The sequence below is a fragment of the Ostrinia nubilalis genome, chromosome 5, assembly GCF_963855985.1.
Source record: "Ostrinia nubilalis chromosome 5, ilOstNubi1.1, whole genome shotgun sequence".
In the NCBI taxonomy this organism is placed as follows: Eukaryota; Metazoa; Arthropoda; class Insecta; order Lepidoptera; family Crambidae; genus Ostrinia; species Ostrinia nubilalis.
In genome coordinates, this window is record NC_087092.1 from 5084580 (window position 1) to 5106094 (window position 21515).

Sequence of the window (21515 nt, forward strand, 5' to 3'; positions counted from 1 at the left end):
AAGAGCCCTCACCCTTTCTCCGTGGCTGAGATGCGTCTCCATGGCGTTGATGTCTGACTTCAGACGCATCATCTGCGACTCGACGCGCGCGTTCTCACGCTGGAGCTCCGTGATCTCCTGCTCGAGGGTCATCAGGTCTTCCCCGTTGCCGGTCTGCATATTCATGTCCATACCTGAAGTTAGCGATAGTGTTTTTTTAATATCAGATGTGTGTATGAAAATAAAAGCTAATCTTGCAGCCCTGGGAGCCCCTGTAGCCTGGGGGCCCTGTAGTAGGAGAGGCTATTATGGCTAATACTGTGGATAGTTTTGTTAAAACGTGTGGCACTGGCTAGGTTTAAGCAATATGGAAATTATGTTTAAAAACAATAAAGAAGTACTAAAAATTGCTGTTGGAGAAGTTTTGTAAACATTCTGCAAACAGTCACTAGACTGCTCGATATATTAGTGCAAATTGGGGTCTATTAAATCAACATTATGAGAACCAGAACAGAGTCAATTACAATCTACAGTAGTCACAGCACAGTAGACAACAGCACCGCATAACTAACTACTTACCTACCTTAGGAATAATAATTATGATAAATATTTTTGACCCACTTCTAAATATTTCAAGTACTCGCGTATGTTTTCGATTAAGTTACTCAATAGTTTTATAACTGACAACCTATCTACGTAACTTTCTATTTTTTGTTGTAGTACTGCTGCATTTCTTGTATTTTAACAATTATTTCTCTACCCTGTTGACTCGGTATTAATGTTGAAATATAATATTTACCTGAATAAGGTTTGGGGTAGAGCGGCGTGATGTCATCTGGGTACTTCGGTTTCTTCGGCTGCGGCGTGGGAGTCGCCGCGCCCGCTATGGGGCAGCCAGACAGCGACCGATGGGTCAAAAAAGACCCGTTCAGGTGCCCCGACCCATCGCAGCCGGGGGTGGGGCAGTTGACTCCATCGAACTTGATGGCCGAAGCCGCCGCAGCCACGGCTGCTTTGTGCTGCTCCACGGTGCCGCCGCTTTCAAGCACTCGCATCTTGTTTCGGTTGGCGATCGGGCAGCCAGAGGCACTGGAGAGTTCAATCGGAAATATTAGGGAACTGCAGGTTTAAGTTTGGAACTATCAACCCGCATTCAGAACCTTATCGGAATGTGATGGGATGAAGACAATATAGGCCATAGGAAATTTACTTTCATATTATCATCCTTACTCCTGACAACAACTTTGTTGATAGAGTAAGGAACTAGTAATCCTTTTCTGATAATAGTTGATAGCACGGCAAAGGTCCGATTACTCCTCATAATTAAGGATTTCACCAGCCTTCTGATTTGTAAACATCCCAACAAATAATTAACAAGGCTCGAATGCCTCCACCAAAACTTACAAATACTCTACTTTACATACAGTTTCAGATATTGAACCCTTACCTTCGATGCGATAAGAATTTCCCTGTAGCGTGTCCAGACCCGTCACAGCCCGGTATAGGGCATCTAAGCAGCGTGCAAATAACCAAGAAACTCATTGTAAAGGATCGCAAAAGCAGGCAACATAATTATATTACAGTATTATAAGATTCTATTAGAAATGTAGGTAAACTATAATGACGTGCGTGTTAGAATATTACATGTAAATATGTTACATAATAAATTTGACAGTGTTTGGTTACGTATAGTATGTAAATGTGAAAATGATGCTCTACCGAGTATCATATTCATCATTCAACCGACACCGAGAAACAATACTGATACTTTGCCCATAAAAAACAGATAGCCCCACAGTGATACAGAGAAGACAATGAAGAACAAGGTAGACAGAACCTATTGTAATGCTTTTATAGTATGTATGAGAAATATTCTGCTTTACTTATTATGACACTGTCTTGTCTCTTGTGAACCCTACAAATCATCCACCACCTTTATACCAAAGTACGATTAGCTTCAAAATTGATGCTCACTTTACCAGCTGAAACTGTCAAATGTGAACATCTAATTTTAAAACTGTATCTGTACTGCATCTACAACCCAAATACCACCGATCTATACCCATATCCCAAAAAGCAATGTTACCTGAGCGGTTCAGAATCCTGTCCATCTCGCGGCTTACTCTTGGGCTTGTTCGCTCTCGGACAGCCGGACAGCGAGCGGTGGGAGGAGTAGTTCCCGGTGACGTGTCCAGAACCGTCGCAGCCGGGCGTCGGACACTTCAGCTCCTGGGAGTGCGGCTGCAGCTGCGAGCGGTCGGCGCGCGGACACCCGGACAGGCTGCACATATACAAACTGCTTACAATGGCGTGGCGGGGTACCTTGTTGCAGCTTACGGTTCAAGAGGAAACATGTCACAAATCAATGGAAGAAAAACAGTAAAGGCATTTATTTAGCACAAAAAGAACAAATGATTAGGGTAAACAAAATCATAAGTTCATATTGTTACAGGATTAGTAGCATGCAATATATAATAGTAGTGGTAGGCAGTTTTCATGGTAGATACTAAAAATGACACTTCCTTATTTCATTTGGCTAAACTTACCCTACATACTTTGAAATAAACAAAATCACTTGGATTTTTAACACCCTATAGGTCTCATAGTGTACTTATATCAAAGCGTTATTTCTTTTAATCTTAAAAAATATATAAAACTTCAAAAAAAATAACTTCATGATTAAAATACACTACTTACCTACCCGTATGCACTTTGTTAAATGTAAAATTTTGCATTATATGCAGATGTACGTACTTAGCTAGGTATGGTTACAAAATGAATGAATATGCATACCGAACTACTTTCCTTTCATATCTTATCATATTGTTGATAGTAAGCAATACCTAAATACATATACTTATAGTAGGTACTTATATTTAGTAAATCTAACAGGTGAACATTATTTTGTTGAAATAAAAAACAGGAAATTGCATAATTATTTTTACAGGCAAATTGACAAGTAGCTAGTGTGCATTTTCCACACCAAGGTTTTTTCAGCTTGCTGACAATATTTTATTGTTTCATAATTTTTAAAATACCTAAATAGAGAATTATATTGCATCATCAAAGCAATTTAGAAAATTGTTTAAAAAAAGTCATACATAGGTAACTAAGAAACTTTAAAACATTGAAGGCAATATTAGTTAAACGTGAAGGATAAATGAGCTAATAATGTATTATCGCACAGCACGTTGTTTTATAATGATTACATTGACGCGGTAAAACAGAAGGAAAAATGGTTTAATTTTAGTATTGAAATGATGAAATTGGAGCATTTAACTCTTTGCTTAACTACAATTGTTTGCAAAGGTAAAAATAAGTAAGTACTTAGTTGATGAATTAAAATTTATTAATGAGATTTCACATTAATTTTTTTTTATAGTTAGCGATTTCTTAAAAACATTTAATTATGGGAATTAAGACTACAGTCCACGACAATTAGGTATCGATCACAAGTTTTACTTGTGTCTAGCCTTGGTGACCCCCTAAGTTCGACTCTGGGGTGACTTACAATTTGAAAAAATGTAATTCTGTGTGGCTTTATTTATTTATCTAGTCCTGGTGGTACCCTAAGTTCGGCCCTGGGATGCCACAAAACTTTGAATTTGAAAAATTATTATCTGTAACCAAGTTTGAAAGTTTGGAACATGCCAAACCATACTTGGCAAATACTCAAATCGAGTTATACTTACACTACACGTTTGATATTATTACACATCGTTCCCTAATGCGTGCCCTACGTACCCACGGGACGAGTGACGGGTCCTGTCGCGATATGCGCAGCTCGGAAATGCGCAAATTGCCAACAGGGGCGAGATTGCCCCTAATATGGCGGCATAAATGTACTGCATATAGGTTAACATTCTAGGGTTGTCAAATAATTAAAATAAATAGTTTTTTTTAAACTAAAAGACTGGCAAAGTTTAAAATGTTTTAAAAGAAGCGACCTCATAATATTATAGTGAGTTATCTACAAGAACTAAATTGATTAGACAATTAAGGTTGAAAGGAACATTAACAACCAATGCTATATAAAAATCAGTCAACCACGCAAATAGAAAGTGTAAATAAATACGTCAAATACTGATAATAACACGCTCAAAGTAACATAATTAATTGTTAACCTACATAATGTTTTACAGTAGGAAACGTTAATTATTATTAAGCATGAAAAATCATCATCAGCTAAACATTTTTGTTCCAAAATAGAATCTATTATAACTAAGTAGGTAAGTACATAAGATGAATCAGTGTTTAGCTTGATAAGACCAAGACTACATCTGTAAGTATTTTACACTTCCGGTCTTTTGTTTATTAAAATAAAATACCACGCGTCCAATAAGGATAAGTAAATGCTTAAAAGTTGCTACTAGACAAATTCATGAAGTAGGTAGGTTTACCTACCTATGTTTTATTTTTAAGGTTAGCAGGTCCATTCATAAAATGTACTAATTCAAACAAAAGTTTCAATAAAATTAGGCCCTTTAAGTAGTGTTAAATCCCACAAGTTTATTTACTTTAAAAAACTTTTGAAAATATACCACGCATCATACTTAATTTCTTATTACCTGCCCAAGTCAGATGTTTATGAACTTAAAAACATGTTCCAGATGTTAATAATGGTAGAAAGTAAAAATTTCAAGGTTAGGTATAGCCGTTTCAACTTTTGGAGTAGGTAACTTTAAAAAGTTTCATAAATAAGTGTTCAAAAGTAATTGTAAAAACTTTGTTCAGCCCTGAATCTCGGAGAACGGTTAGTAAGTCGAACAGATGATGTTCGGCGTGCGCTTGCCTGCGATGCGAGGAGAAGTTGCCCGAGATGTGTCCCGAGCCGTCGCAGTTCTCCACCGGACAATGCAACGCCTTCGGCGGCAGCTCACCACGGGACTCTTGAATCCGGCAAATCAGTCTAAGCATGTGCTCGCGTTCCAAACTATGCCAAAACAAAAAACAATCAAACAAAACGCCAAAACAAAAGATACAATAGCGAAAGAAAAAAAAACAAACCCGAACGGCCGCCGAACGCTCAACGCATTCGTTGGCTTCAAGAACATTAAAAAAAGTTACGCCAACTCATGCAAACTCGACCTTAATGACAGACATTAAACTATTTTCGTTAAAAAATTAACCTAACGTGTTTACACAACGGAATTTTTGATCAAACTTTTAAAAGGTCGATATCTACTAATGTTAAAACTACTAGCAAAGTGTTTACAAAAGTTATTCGTATTTTATGTCATTGTTGTTTACGTCTCGAATAATCGATCTAAACGAAAAGTTTTGCAAAGTTATAAAAGTTTTGAATCTTACCTGTTTCGCATCATGTCGGTGTTTCCAATGGTCGTAGAACTCACAAAACACGCACTGATATTGTAATATGTGTATATCTTATCGTACAAAAACTTTTATCTGGCGTTTTCGTTCACCATTCGGCGTGGAGCGCGCCTGCGCGGGCGCATGTATATTTAGACTGATCCACAGACTGTGACAGCACGTTCGAAAACTCACACAAAATGACGCACCGGCCACAACTTTTGTTAATCTTTTCAACTGTCAAATTAGAAAACGATTGTATATAATTGTCGTTTATGTATTAATAACTTCCATACTAACTAATAAATTCTTTAGTTTAGAAAAATAAATAATACAGTGTTTATAGTTTTAGTAACGAATAAAAATAAAAATGAAGTTTAGGCAGGTATTCGAACGTACGCGTCTTGAGAAGCACAGTGGAGGGGTGCCATGGCATTTTACCAAGGGTTATTTGAATGGGTGCTCCATTTCTTTTCATTCTTAACTGTCAGAAAGAGACGGTTGCAACTTACCTGCCCAACTAACACCTTGTGCTGTGCCCTTCATTGAAACGACGCGCGGTTAAATCTGACATTATAAAAACTCGTTTGCGAATTGTATTGCGCTTATTTTGATTTATTGATAAACTTGGTTGAAAGTTTAAAAAATTTGAACGTTAGGTTAGTAAGAAGTATTTGTTTTCTTTGTTTTTTTTTTTATCAATATTTAGACATAATAATTCATAATATAAACAGATATTTTTATTATGATGAAATAACATATTAGTTTACCGCGATTACGCGGTTGCTAAGTAAGCGAAAACCTTTCTCGGCGCGTATCCAAATACGCTGGCAACGGCAAGTTCCATCCAATCAAATGCAAACAAAATGGCGCGCGCGTCCGAACTAATTCAAAAGTATAATAAGTGACGTCATCGCGTCGGTTCGTTGTTCGGTTACGCACCGGTTTATTCTTATTAAAAGAAATCGTTACGGTATAAATTGCTTTATGGACGTTTCATTTGATTTGTTGTATATTTTATGAGCATAATATTCGCATTAAAAAACATAATATTATAAATAAATTGTTACAATAAAAGCGGTTATTGGTTTAGCCAATCTTATGCAGATAGGAAGTAATTTTGTTCGATGGATGATTATTATACAGTGTGAGTCACGTTAAAGTGTACATATGAAAATATGTGAAACTAGACCTGTTTTTATCGACATAAAAGAGGTCAAAAAATTTTTGGGATTTTTTTAAATTTTTTATAGAATTTTATTTCTTCCAATTACTTCTCGTAAAGAAAACGTAATAACTTTTAAACTAAGAGGTATATCCTGATAAAATAAAAACAGTAATAATGCTAAATAACAGGCGATACTAAAAAATACATAAAATACCCAGAAAATGCCAACAAATAATAAAAAATGATACTTTTTGAAAAAAATCTGCTTAAAAATTCGTATTTTTTTGGTTATTTGATAAATTTCTCAAAAAAATGCCCCTATAATAGGTGGTTTTTATTACTTTGTATTATTCTCTATCGTATTATCTTTGTAAAACCAAAAATCGCATGTCTCTATCCCTATTACAACATTTGCTATGATCGTTTGAACTAAGCCTCTCCGGGCGCGCCATTCAACGCTTCGTTAACAACGAAACTGAAAATGGCTCTAGATTTGTAATTCTGATAAAGACAAGTTAGATTTCAAATAAAAACCAAAGATTTCGAAGTAAAATTAAGCATTTTAGTTAAAATTAAAATTGTCTCTACCTATAGCGGAGAATAATATTGTGGCCTTTGTTCAAACGATCATAGAAAATGTTGTGATAGGGATAGAGACATGCGATTTTTGGTTTTACGAAGGTAATACGATAGAGAATAATACAAAGTAATAAAAACCACCAGTTATAGGGGCATTTTTTGGAGAAATTTATCAAATAACCAAAAAAAAACCGGCCAAGTGCGAGTCGGACTCGCGCACCGAGGGTTCCGTACAAACCTGCAAGGTTTACAAAGTTCGTTCATTACGACAATCGAGTCATAACTATGGTATTTTTATTGCAAAATGAAATTCATAACATTACAATGGGGAAAGATGGAGGAGCATAAATTTAAGACAAAGATCTCTTTATCGTTTAAGTAATCCTTTATTTTATATTAACATATATCATTTATCTATAATATAACTGAAACACTTATACTAGCCTTGCAGCAGACTTGCGAAAGTTCTTTTATTAAAGTTAAAGATCACCACCTATGTACACTTATGAAGCAATAAATAAATGATTATGATTATGATTATGATTATTTATTTACTAAGTTTTTTAGTCACTATTTAGAAATCTGGTTCAAAAATATTAATTAAGTATTAAAGGACATCATCCATTTTGGTCCAAAATCAAAAGTGCCGGCCAAAAAATAAAAGTGCTGTATTCGGATAGAATACGTCCGCCTTAGCATTTATTACTATGGCACCAAAACTGTAGCACCACTGTGCATCGTAGTATTTGAGTTCTAAAAATATATGAAACGACTGACTTTGATCTCAAATACTACGACGCACAGTGGTGCTACAGCTTTGGTGTCATAGTAACAAATGCTAAGGCGGACGTATTCTGTCAGAATACAGCACGTTTTTTTTTAATTGGCCGACATTTTTGATTTTGAACAAAAAATGTATGAATCGTCGATGAATTTTAGATCTCAAATACTCGACGCACAGTGGTGCTACAGCTTTGGTGCCATAGTAACAAATGCTAAGGCGGACGTATTCTGTCAGAAGACAGCACTTTTTTTTATTGGCCGACACTTTTGATTTTGAACAAAAAATGTATGAATAGTCGATGACTTTTAGATCTCAAATACTCGACGCACAGTGGAGCTACGGCTTTGGTGCCATAGTAACAAATGCTAAGGCGGACGTATTCTGTCAGAATACAGCACTTTTTTTTTAATTGGCCGACACTTTTGATTTTGAACAAAAAATGTATGAATAGTCGATGACTTTTAGATCTCAAATACTCGACGCACAGTGGAGCTACGGCTTTGGTGCCATAGTAACAAATGCTAAGGCAGACGTATTCTGTCAGAATACAGCACTTTTTTTTGTTGGCCGGCACTTTTGATTTTGGACCAAAAATATATGAAACGTGGATGATGTCCTTTGAACCAGACCTGTAAATGGTGACTGAAAAAGGTATGAATAGTACCACATTGAACATTGAAGTTCGAAAAAACGTTATCAATAGTTGTACAACTTCGTGTAGTGCTACTGTTTATTAACGGAAACATGTTTATGGATGAAAAATATTGCCCTCCCCATACATAGTATAATAACTCGCGGTCATTGCTGTAACTAAAATTATGTTTACAATCACAATTTTTTTGGTGGTATAACTACTTAAAAGGAGAATGCCCAAAAGTGGTATCGCTCGAAATCTAATTGTACATTGAGGGTACCACACCGTAAATTCCTTTCTTCATTTGTAATGATTTGCGAAAGTAGTAAGAAATTGTAAAACCTCCGGAATAAAATCCGATTTTAATAAAAAGTATTGTAACAATGAGCTGCAATCAGCAACACCTATCACCGAGCAACGACACTACGTAGTTCGCACGGTTGTCAATAGATGGCGCTGTTCGTAGTTAGCTCGCGGTATCATTTGATTTTTTCCTGTCCTTAAGTAGTCAGGGCTAACCACAAATACCTTTCCCCTTGCAAAATGGTATAAATAACATTGGTATGCACGCAAGATTATTTTGTGTTTATATCTGATCCTTATCAAATAACGCTAGCTTTGGCGTAGCTAGGGTTTTTTTTTAGGCAGGGTAACTATCTACAAATATAAAACAAGTATTCTAAGGTAAAACCTGTAGCTATGCCAATGGACACCATTCATTTCACTTAAACCAAAATTACGTCAAAGTCCGGAGTTTTATAAAAAAAAAATATGCGGTATGATTATTTTTTATTTATTTATTTTTCCTATATTTGCATTATAGGTAGGTACCTACCTCAGCGTTTTGAATTTTTGCGTTGATTTAGAATTTCTCACAGTTTAGAGGCAATTAGATTTAAGAAGTGTTTGATATGAATTTCAACTTTAATATCTCTACGCGTTCATGTGAAAAAGGGTAGGTAGTAAGTTTATAATTATTAAAAAAATATTTTTTGTCATGTAAGCAAAAATAATATTTTAAATTTTATATAACTTCAAATTTATCATTTTCGCAATTTTTCCTTTATCTGTACTATATAACGTTGCTTCGTGCCGAATTTCAAGATTCTGAGTTCACAGGTGACGGAAATTCGTCTAAGGTGTCGGTATAAACTGCTGTATCTTTTGATCGCGTTAACTTAGAAGTTTGATTTTTTTACTTCTTAAAGGGACAATAGATCTAGGTATTTGGTATAAATTTCAATTTGATACCTTTATTCGTTCGTGAGAAATAAGGTAGTAAGTTTCATTTTATTAAAATATTTTTATTATATTATATAACTAAAAAAATGAAATTTTCGCAATTTTTCCTATATTTGCATTATATGACAATGCTTTATGCCAAATTTCAAGATTCTGAGTTTACGGGAAGTATACTGTAGGTTTTGATTCCTTTGCGAGTGTCGAAAATTTGTTGAAAATATCGACATAATCGGCTGTATCTTTTGATTGGCTTGGCTTAGAAGTTTGATATTTTCACAGCTTAAAGGGACAATAGACCTGAGTATTTCATGTGAATTTCAGCTTGATACGTTCACGCGTTCTTGAGATAAAGGGTCTTGACAGACGGACGGACGGACAACAAAGTGATCCTATAAGGGTTCCGTTTTTTCCTTTTGAGGTACGGAACCCTAAAAACACGAATTTAAAAGCAGATTTTTTTCAAAAAGTATCATTTTTTTATTATTTGTTGGCCTTTTTTGTGTATTTTTTTAGTATCGCCTGTTATTTAGCATTATTACTGTTTTCATTTTATCAGGATATACCGCTTGGTTTAAAAGTTATTAAGTTTTCTTTACAATAAGTAATTGGAAGAAAAAAAATTCTATAAAAAATTTAAAAAAATCTCAAAAAATTATTGACCTCTTTTTTGTCGATAAAAATAGGTCTAGTTTCATCTATTTTCATATGTACACTTTAACGTGACTCACACTGTATTTAGTGTTTTCGTTAATAGTTTAGTCTGTAATAGCAGTAAATTGCTTAGTTGTTTAATGGATAAAATGTGAGATGATACCTAAATATAGAAAAAGAGATTTTTAGACTGTGTATATCTTTCGCCTATAAAAGAACTGTATAAATAAGTTTCATGATACTGCCCACCACATCAGATAAGAAAACACTTAAAATTAAACATATAATACACTGTACTAACCTCAATTAAGTGCATATAAAATTTAAAAAAAATGTGACATTTTTGACCAATGAACCCTGCTGCAGTGAACCCCTTTGCTTACCTGAGTAAACTTTATTCTTATCGTCCACAAATATATGGGCTTATTGTCTAAAATTGATAAAATACCCTAAATAGACGATAAAATAGACCACATACCGAGGCTAGCTGGTAAATAAAATAAGGAAAACTCAAATACGGCTATTACGGGATTAACCCACCTCTCTTTCCCACCGCTGTAGCCAGGATCTACAGATTGACCGCCAATAAAAACCCAACCAGTGAAGGTCAAGTTTATCCCGGGGGAAATAAACTGTCCTTAGACCCGCAACGAAAGTAATCAGAAGAGCATAGGACATAATATTTTTGGATTCGTAACATACTTATCAAAAATTAAGTAAGATTTAATTAAGGCTACGGCTACTGACAACGCCATTCTTGTGGCGGAGTTTTGGGCTGCCAGCCACTGTGTATAGACCAAGAAGAAGATTATCACTCTTGTATACCTTTATACCTTGTGTACCTTTCTTTCAAATAAAATCTATTCTATTCTATTCTATATCTAATACGGCTAGCATATTCACCTGCTGTCTTTAGGTTTGTCGTGCGGCGCGTGCGGCGGTGGCATGTAGCAGGGCGGCGAGTAGGGCGGCGCGTGCGGCGGGTAGGCAGGCGGTGGGGGGTATGCGCCGCACTGGTACTGGTAACCGCCGTAGCCTGCCGCTGCGGCTGCTGCTGCGTAGTCCGGCTGGGCTAGGCCGTACCCAGCCACTGGGTGTGGACTGACACCTCCGTAACCTGGAGAAGATTTACAATGAGTTCTTGATGCTTGAGTTTTGTACAGACTATTGCTGCAGGTTTCGCAGCATCACCGGGCAATGGTGACCATATGCCTCCAATTTCAGGTAGGATCATGGATTGATCAAAGGCCGTTGGGGCAGAAAAGTTCTCGAGTGGCGATGAAGTGTGGGCAGGCCTCCCACTAGGTGGATCGACGATCTGGTAAAGGTCACGGGAAGCCTATCTGAATGCGGGCAGAGTTTAGAATCGCTTTTGCGGTAGTAAAAAGAAAGAGTCTTAAACAATGTCAAATCATGTCATGGACGCTCTATAGACAGATATAACAGTAAGTTTGTTTCGTCAAATGTAACTAGGTACCACCCTAAAGCCCTAACGTTATTAATATTCTTATTATAGGACTGTATAAACCGGTTTTCATACAATAAGGCATCTTTAAGGACATGCCATTGTAACTTGTGCTAACCTTGAGACTCTCTTGAATGCGGAATGAGAACGTGACCTAGTTATTAAACTAAGTACCTAGTCAGTATGTAAGGTAATTTGTTTTAATTTAGAATGAAGTATAGCATATTTTTGTTTTGGCAAGAGACATAAATTATGTAAGTGTTATGTAGAGACGAGGTAGGTATTGTCAGATAGGGTGCGTCTGAAATTCTGAATGCGTAATTAACTCAATGGAGACAGATTTTAATTTGATTCTGCATGATAATAAAGACATTTTATTGGCTATAACAATTCTCAAATTATGAGTCATGGCTCCGTATCCTCGGCCAAGTACATAAAATACAAGTGGCTGGAATATTTTGACTCTTATTCGTAAATGCTTATTCATACAAATATTTGGAAAAGCTGGGCTATTGGCTGGCTATTAGCCAATTCATCTGGTAATGTTTCATTGCATTAGTAATAGTTTCCACTCATTCGTTCGTTCGTTTCAGCCGAAAGACGTCCACAGTTGGACAAAGGCCTCCTCCAAGGATTTAGATCTGCGCCGCTCGCATGCAATCGATAAGGCTCCAATTGAAAACCGAACTCGGTTGTCTTTCTCTACACTACTAAATAATCTACAATATTTTCATAAACCTACTTATCAAGAAGATTAAAACAGCTACGTTTTAGTTCACATTTAAAATGTTAATGCTGTGATGTCGCTACCATAAAAATATTCACGAGTAAACTGAAATATGAAATGCAAATTCAAAATTTGACGACAGACTCGACCTTCGCATTACAACTCAAGATATTTCCTACAATTCTAATTAAGCGTCGGTGACTCCGTGTGCGATGCGAGTGTGGGGGCACAAAAACCGCGCAATCCCTAGATACAGGGCCGGAACCAGGGTGGTTGGAGGGGCCCAAATTAATACGGGTTCTCATTTCTAAGCTGTAAGATATTTATTGTTTCTTTCTTCTTTTTATCTTTGACTACCAGTATTTTGTCACTAAATTCAACATTTCAAGATAGTTAAAAGTAGAAAAGAATCACTGTCTGTTACATAACAAAACAAGGCGTTTTTCAGCTCTATTATAGCTGATCGAATGCATATAATTACATTGCATGTTAATCTAAACCTAATATAAAACATGTAGTTAATATTTTTTAAATTAGGTAAGTAACAACAGATAAATGTTAGTCCTAAATACAGCTCTGGCTCCCTTTTCCCGCACTTGCTCAGCGGATTACGTCCGCATTGTCGGTTTGCGGCAACGCAGCGGCGCCGCTGCGGCGATAAATGCGGTCTCGTTTTAATTTGTAGCGTCGTGTTTTGCGAAATACCGAGGCATATGTGTGTCAGTCTTTACAGGGAGTATGTTTGACGAAAACGGGGCTCTGGATGGTAATAAGGCACTAACAGCTTGCTACGAAATAGGGTTTGTCTCTACGCATTGAAATTTTTGTTAATTAACGCTGTAAAGATTTGTTACGACACATTTATTATTTCTAAAAGTAACGTTATTGGTTTATTATTAGGTATATTTTGGTATAAATATACAAGGAACTCACCAGCAGTGTCTCGATGGTATGCTTCTAAGTACGGATGACTACCACCACTGTCTGGCGTTGACTCTCGACTGTACGAGACGCCACCAGGGAAACTGCGACTATGGACAAGAAAAGTGTTGTTTAGTGCATTTGCACTTGATAGTTCTAACTAGGAAAAGTCAACAAAGGCGGAGCATTAAAGTTTTTCTTTAAAAATAATACTTCTGGTGTAAAAATAATACTTGGAACTAGAATCAGGGAGTATTAATAAACTCACAATGATAAAATTTACATCTGAAACTTCGCGACTGCTGTTCAAAATCATAAAGATAAATCTCAACATTATTAAGTGGTGAACTGTAGACTGCTGTCTTTGCTGTCTTGAAGAGCAGAGAAGATAAGTTGTAGCTAGTAAAAACAGCCCTGAAAACATCCTAAAGCCTCACCTATGTGGTAAACGTGACACGCTAAGATCGAGGGTCTGCCCCTGCGGGCTGGGCACCTGGGGGCTGGCGGTGAGCTGGGGCGAAGCCCCCGGCTGGGGGCTGCCCCTCGCGCCGCCGCTGCCGCCGCCCGCGCTCGTATACACCGGCGACGCGTATGGACCCTGTCAACAGAGTTTAGTAAGGTTTTTTGATACTCGTTTAGTTAGTAAGTTTGCAAGAGTGATTGCCGGGACTGAATAGTTCAACAGTTATTTGGAGATATTTTTCTTCTATTGCAAAATACCCCGTTTCATTCTTTAGAGAACTCATGGTTTGCTAAGCTACTTTCAGCAACTCCGTCACATGTGGAAGCTGAATTGAGTGTACAGGGTAAAGAGTTAAAGTTGGAAACGACGTCAAGTAGTCAAGAGATTAATAACTCATTTTCTTTTATATGGAATCTTTCACTCTATGTTCTTTTAATGTTCAGTCCCATCTACCAAGCAATCGCCTCTACCGCCTCACCTGTGGACTCCCACTGGACGTGGACAGATCTATGACTGGACGCGGGTCCCTGGGGTCCCGGGGCGTGGGGCTCCGCGGCCGCTGCGCCTGCGCCGCCGCTATCTTCACGGACAGGTTGATGGCCGAGAACCCGGGGGGCACGCCGGGGCCCATCGCAGCCACGCCACCCACGCCCCCTACGCCGCTACTCGTTTCGTAGTGGTACATTGGTCTGGATAGAGGAGTCACCGTTCAAGTCAATCAATTGGATTCTATCCTTACTAAAGATCCTACAGCAAGTCTGAGGCTCGTTTACCACATAAGATAAGGCATCAATAGAGAAGGTATGTGACTCACCTAGGGTATATAGGGCCGGAGCTGGTCTCCTCGGACTGGTCGGTTTTCATAGGCGTGGGGAGATGGGGGTCGTGGTACCGTTCCTCCTCCCAGCCGTACGGCCGCTGCGGACATTGTGCAGGGTCGTATCGCTCGAAGGCAGGGGCGCCCTCGTAGCACCGGGATTCGTAGCCGTACCGTGTTTCGTTCATTTGGCTAAGGAAAGAGATATCATTAGGTATAGTATTCAGTCGTCGTTCGAACGCGATCGGGGGAATACGCGCTCGCTGTTCTATCGGTCATCCAGTGATACTCAACCGCGGGGCCGCACTACTGCACTACGTATATTATAATCCTCATAATATAATTTTTAGTGAAAATGTTCACATGTGCAAGGTGTGGAAGTAACGTGTCGGATGGTCCGGCGTGTAGTTCATGCAAACGCCAATTCGACTTTCCCTGTGCTGGCATCACGGAGACCAATTTTCGCAAACTCGGCGATCGGAAGGCCGCCTGGCGCTGCAACGATTGTAAGAATACCCAGTCTCCTGCAACTGCGTCAAAAATCAATCCTGATATTGCAGTGCAAATTGGCGAAATACGGATTGCTCTTGCGAACATCACGAAGCAACTTACCCCTTTAGCGGCACTTGTTGAAGATGTGAAGACCATAAAGTTGGAAATGTCAAACCTCAAGAGCTCAATTGAATTCGCTCATGAAACGGCAGATCAGCTATCTGCGACAGCAAAATCGTTGGAGGGCAGAATTGTGCAAGTTGAGGAGCATACTAACTTGATTCATACTATGGCAGCGGACTTGAACAAATTCAAGGAAGACCTTCAGGACAAAGAGCAATGGGCACGGGCTAATAATGTTGAAATAAGAGGGGTTCCACTTAAAAAGACTGAGAACCTCTATGATATCGTGGGCCTAATCGGCAATATCATAAAATGCCCCGTACGTAAAGAGGACATCAATTACATTGCCCGGGTCCCGAGCCTCAAGTCGGACTCTGAGAAGTCCATTATTATGTCACTTCATAACCGGTACAGTAAGGAGGAGTTTATATCAGCGGCACGGCAACACAGGGAACTCCCTGCTTCTCAGCTGGGGTACAGCGGCGGTGGCAATGTTTACATTAACGACCATCTTACGTTATATAACAAAGGTCTCCTTAAGAAAGCAAAAAATCTTGCCAAAGAAAAAAACTACAAATACGTTTGGATAAAACATTGAAAGATTTTAGTCAGAAAATCCGATACATCGCCGACGTTCCGGATAAAATCAGAGAAGGACCTTTTAAAATTCACATAATAATAATTGTTTGCTTGAAATTTCCCTCTCTGTATACCATGGTTAAATATTTCTTAAGATTATTTTTTAAGTGTGAATATTATAGTTGTTGCGCCCGCGGTGTGGGAGGCCCTGACTCTTTTGTATTGCTTATCGGAACTCGCTACCTGCTCACGGCGGTCGTTAGTGAATGTTCCTATGCTATTAATAACTGCCGTAAACGTATGTATTTAAAGTCTATGTTTCATTGTAACTCACACGAGATGGCACGAAATATTTTTCTCACAAGTAAAATGATGTACTATTTTGTTTATCTGCTGTTGATGCTCGCAATATATCGGTTATTTATTTTACCTCAGTTGATTTTAACCGTCATAATACTAATAGATTGGCTTGTATCTCACTTTAGAGAGACTTATCACCCGTTTTCCATGTGTAAATATTGTACATTCCGGACCAAATACATAACCACCATTAAATCCAACGCAGTTATTGTTTATGATACATTTCGCTATTAATATTTTTTATCAGAATGCCCGGGGGCTGCGCACGAAGGTCAATTTGTTTAAAAGAAACGTGGCTTTGAATTGTTTTGACATAATATCAATAACGGAAACTTGGTTATTGGATGGCATCGCTGACAGTGAGCTTTTTGACGAGCGGTACTTAGTATGGCGGCGCGACCGCGACTACCAGTCCACAGGGCAGCGGCTCGGCGGCGGCGTGCTCCTGGCCGTGCGCCGGGAGCTCGCCGCCGCCGGGCAGCCAGCCTGGCACTCCTCTGCAGAGGATGTATGGGTTACCGTCTCGTTCCGCACTGGAGGCGGTTTGTTGACATTGCATTTGTGTACAGTATATTTATGTAATCAGAAGGGTGGCAATTCAATGAATACTCAGCTCAATAATTTTACGAGTAAACTCGGGGACTGCTTTCTCTCCGCCCCGACCGATCTTTTTATGGTCCTAGGAGATTTCAATATGCCAAATATTACTTGGAATCCACAGGATAATGGACTCCTGGAGCCTCAAGGCACATTAAATGAATGTCAGGTTAGTTTTTTGGACACAATTGTTGAATGTAACCTTGACCAATACAATAATGTACTGAATATCCATGATAGGCTATTGGACCTTGTATTCTGTAACAAACATGTAATAGTGCAGCCTAGTGACCATCCTCTTGTTCCAGAAGATTCCCATCACAGATCAATCTGCATAGAATTGACTCTTGACATACCTAGTTTTTTAACTGTAAACAAGCGTACTCTGTTTGACTATAAAAAGGGAAATTATGATGAAATTAACTCAAAACTGTCAAAAATAGACTGGAATGAAATTCTATTGAGTGGTTCTATGGATGACTGTGTTAGTAATTTTTATAGCATTCTAACTGATCTTCGTGACACATTTATACCCCATAAAATTGTTTCCAGCTGCACTTTCCCCGTTTGGTACGACTCCGCGCTTAAAAAGGTTCTCAAAGAGAAATTTAAATATTTTAAGAAATTTAAAAAATATGGGAATCTATATGATTATGAAACTTACGCATTTCTTAGAGATCGAGCAATAAAATTAGAAAGTCAATGTTATCAATCGTATTTAAGTAAAGTGGAAGAGTCTGTTGTAGATAACCCCCGTTTGTTCTGGTCTTACACTAAGTCGCTAAACCGACCCTCTCACGCGCTACCTTCAGTGATGAAATACGAGGATCGGACCGGAGATACGGGGGTGTCTGTATGCAACCTATTCGCTGAATATTTCCAATCGACTTTTCTTGCCCCTAATTTAGCCAACTGCTCTCCAAATCTCATAAATCAGTATAATGAGATTTCCCATTTAAGTAATATAATTATAAGTCCAAATGAGATCGAAATATTGTTGAAAACCATTAATCTGAATAAGGGTGCTGGACCCGACAGCATAACCCCCTCTTTTATTAGACAGTGTGCAAGTAATTTAGTTTCTCCGTTGTGTATTATTTTTAAACGATCCTTAAGTGAAGGCACAGTTCCAGTTTCCTGGAAGACTGCGTTTGTAACGCCTGTGCATAAAAGTGGTGACCGATCTAATATAAAAAATTATAGACCTATATCCAAACTGTGTATCTTTGCCAAAATATTTGAAAGGATTGTTTATCGTCAGGTCTATGCTGCTTTAAAGTCGTCTTTTTCTCCGGAACAACACGGATATTTGTGTCGGCGATCCACGGTATCCAATCTTTTGGTCTTTAACGATTATACCTCATCAACTATGGACTCAGGGTCTCAGGTAGACTGCATATTTACCGATTTTAGTAAAGCATTTGATCGGATAGACCACCTACTGCTCTTGGAGAAACTGTACAAAGCTGGTATTCACGGTAACTTATTCAGATGGTTCTCGTCGTATATTAGTAATAGATCCCAGGCAGTTGCAATAAATGGGTTCACGTCAGCTTGGATGTCAATACCCTCTGGAGTGCCACAAGGGTCTTTACTAGGACCCTTACTCTTTATCGTATTTATTAATGATATTGCCTCCTGTTTCCAGCATGCTAAGGTATTGTTGTATGCTGATGACACAAAAATATTTATGCCTGTTAACCCTTACACGCTTATAACTAATCCAAACCATAAAATTACTTTTTCTTTAGTGTTATCTATTTATTTTAGTCTAATTTAACATAAAAGTAGTACAGAAAATATAAATGCTATGTATTTCAGTATTTTTCAGTCGGGGACACATATGTCCCTATATGCGTTAAGGTATACTTTGCCTCATATATTGGAAATAAAATACTTTGACGCTTTTGTTGCAAAATAAATACAAATCACACTAAAAATACAAATGAAATTTCATCAATAAGGATAATATTAATATTTATAATAAGAAATTTAAAATAGATAGCGTCTTATTTTACGTATTTTTATGATTGATCCTCATCTCATCATAGACCTCTTTCTTGAAGTTAGACCTACCTAACTTGACTGTTTGTTCCAAGAACAACTTTGAGTCTAGAGTCTCCAACCTTCAAAGGAGTGCTGTAACACGGATATTTGACATAATTTTTTCGTCTTGTCTTATTTATTTTGAATCCCATTTATTGAGAGCCTCTACTGAGGCCATTGAGCATTGATTCTAGGTCTTCCAAGGTCTCAGCCGTGACTACAATCGTTGAATCTTACTCGGGGGGACAACATCCGTGAAGCTTCGCGACATCTTCTTATCAAGAATACCGCAGTGTCTCAAGACCTTTGATAGAAAGTCTTTGACCAATGTGTGTTGGCGGTGATGGCGTACGTAACAGAGACGTGTTCCTTCACTATGGGCCTCATGAGAAGGCTCAAAGTCACCCAAAGTCTGATGAGGAGATACGCAGGAGAGCCAAAGTAACAGACATAGCCCGCAGAATTGTCAAACTTTCGCGGCAGTGGGTAGGGCACTTAGCTCGCAGAAGTGAGGGCAGCAAATTTCTCAAGTAGTGCCCACGGATGGGAAGACTCAGTGTAGCAAATCTCATGTTCCTGTGCTTCTCGTATACATTCATGTATTACGAGTAGCAAAGAAACGATCGTTGTGGAAGTCCATAGGGGAGGCCTCTGTACAGCAGTAGACGCCCTTTTATCCAGGAGGAAACCAACCTCATTTTCGGTATCATCAGTCATCATGACTTTATGACTTCCAAAATTTCGTCTCTCTTGAGCGAATTTTTTTATGTCGATTTGAAGACAAATGATTTACAAAAAAATGTATGAATATTATAATAAAACATCGATATAAACATACAAATTATAACAACGCAAACAATATCCCTAGTAAGAACCAAGTTTCCCTTGACGCATATAGGGACACCCGTGTCCCAATTAGATTTTTACATAATATTCCTAACTCGGTCGAAGATAAACGAAAATATGCAATGAAACGATAATTATACTTACCATTGAATGTAAAATTGGAAGAAACACAGTGGCTGAAAGCCGATAAGTAATAAAAAAATAATTTTCAATTTTGACGTCTAACAAATTTTTTTTTCACATGTTGTGCCAGTATTTTTTTACACATGTAATCGAGTTTTTTATTATTTCTAGCGCATAATCATAAAAGGTAATAATAAAATTTAAGAATATTAAACTACAAATGGTTTAACTTAACCAGTATTACTGTAAATCGTGAAAACTATGTGGGGACAAATGTGTCCCATATGCGTGAAAGGGTTAAAAGCAATTCTGACTGTGACCGCTTGCAGTGCGACTTGAACCATTTCGTGGAATACTGTGCTCAGAACAAGCTTGATTTGAACGTCTCGAAGTGTTATGCAATGACTTTTTCGCGCAAACCTAACCCTATGAACTATCAATACACCATGCATAGTAAATTGCTCACCAAAGTTACGTCTATGAAAGATCTTGGACTAATCCAGGACTCTAAGCTTATATTTGATAAACATATCGATTATGCGATTAAAAAAGCGTCAAGGTCTCTTGGGTTCGTTATTCGCTCTACAAATAAATTTAAATCCATCAAGCCAATAAAAGTTATTTATTGTGCCTTCGTGCGCAGCATCCTCGAATATGCCTCCGTGGTCTGGAGTCCGCAATACAATGTTTATATCTCCCGCATAGAATCCATACAAAAAAGATTTTTGCGGTATCTACAATTTAAGAGTAAAGTTATTGATCATGGCTATGAAACGAGATGTAGAAGATATCATTTCCTACCTTTAGAAAAAAGACGGCAAGTATCCGATATTTCTTATCTGTTGAAAATTGTTAGTGGCGATGTCGACTGTCCAGATCTATTACAAAAAATAGATATCTGGGTTCCAAGAAAACTACCAGTAAGACGTACTCAGCCGCTAGCAATTCCCAAAGTTAACACAAATTATCGCCTCAACTCTTTTTTTATTCGTGCGAGTAAATGTTTTAACGATATATCAAAAAATTATAGTGATCTAGAATTATTTCGAACGAAACCCACTACCATAAATAAATTATTCAATTCAAACTTTTTCGACTCCCACTCCAGCGGCGCTTAAAAAGCATTGTTTACTGTTAAGTTTTCACTTGTAAATTCTTTTAATGTCTGCTATGGCATATGGTCTATTTGCATCTTAACTTCCATTTGCGATTACCTATAAATGGCTAAGCAGATACATAATTTAAGGTCCCATTATTTGTATTGTATTGCTGTTGGTTATCCGAATAAATTAAAATAAATAAAATAAAATTTATTTCCTAGTCATACGATCGTGGCATATTATGGCAAACAATAAGTGTTATGTACAACTTATAGCTACAGCATTTTTTATTGAATCAGACGAACTAAAATACCAATGTTGTGGGGTAGCTCGGCGGTCTCGCGCTTTGGGGTCATTGGAGTCGTTTCTCGCTTTTTCCATATTGCTTACCTATATCATCAAACGTGGTCATCAGGCGGCTAGTCGTACGGCGATCACTGGTCGGGCTTAGGCTCGGCGACCTCGCGCATCGGGACGAGCAGCTCGGTCGCTTCTCGCTTTATAGT

The 21515-nt window shown here is 37.9% G+C and overlaps 1 protein-coding gene across 1 annotated transcript in view; it reads right to left on the reverse strand.

Annotated features, from left to right (window-relative positions):
* LOC135072123 (uncharacterized) overlaps positions 1 to 21515 on the reverse strand; it is a 77190-nt gene that overhangs the window by 2052 nt on the left and 53623 nt on the right. Inside the window, exons 9-23 of the mRNA XM_063966076.1 lie at positions 16707 to 16830; positions 15260 to 15273; positions 14741 to 14935; positions 14405 to 14615; positions 13901 to 14061; positions 13476 to 13573; positions 11254 to 11458; positions 5805 to 5832; positions 5290 to 5381; positions 4772 to 4912; positions 2066 to 2260; positions 1427 to 1489; positions 920 to 1068; positions 779 to 835; positions 13 to 173 (exon numbers count right to left, since the gene is read on the reverse strand). Of these exons, the coding sequence (XP_063822146.1) occupies positions 13 to 173; positions 779 to 835; positions 920 to 1068; positions 1427 to 1489; positions 2066 to 2260; positions 4772 to 4912; positions 5290 to 5381; positions 5805 to 5832; positions 11254 to 11458; positions 13476 to 13573; positions 13901 to 14061; positions 14405 to 14615; positions 14741 to 14935; positions 15260 to 15273; positions 16707 to 16830 (1894 nt within the window). The remainder of the gene's footprint in view (positions 1 to 12; positions 174 to 778; positions 836 to 919; positions 1069 to 1426; positions 1490 to 2065; positions 2261 to 4771; positions 4913 to 5289; positions 5382 to 5804; positions 5833 to 11253; positions 11459 to 13475; positions 13574 to 13900; positions 14062 to 14404; positions 14616 to 14740; positions 14936 to 15259; positions 15274 to 16706; positions 16831 to 21515) is intronic.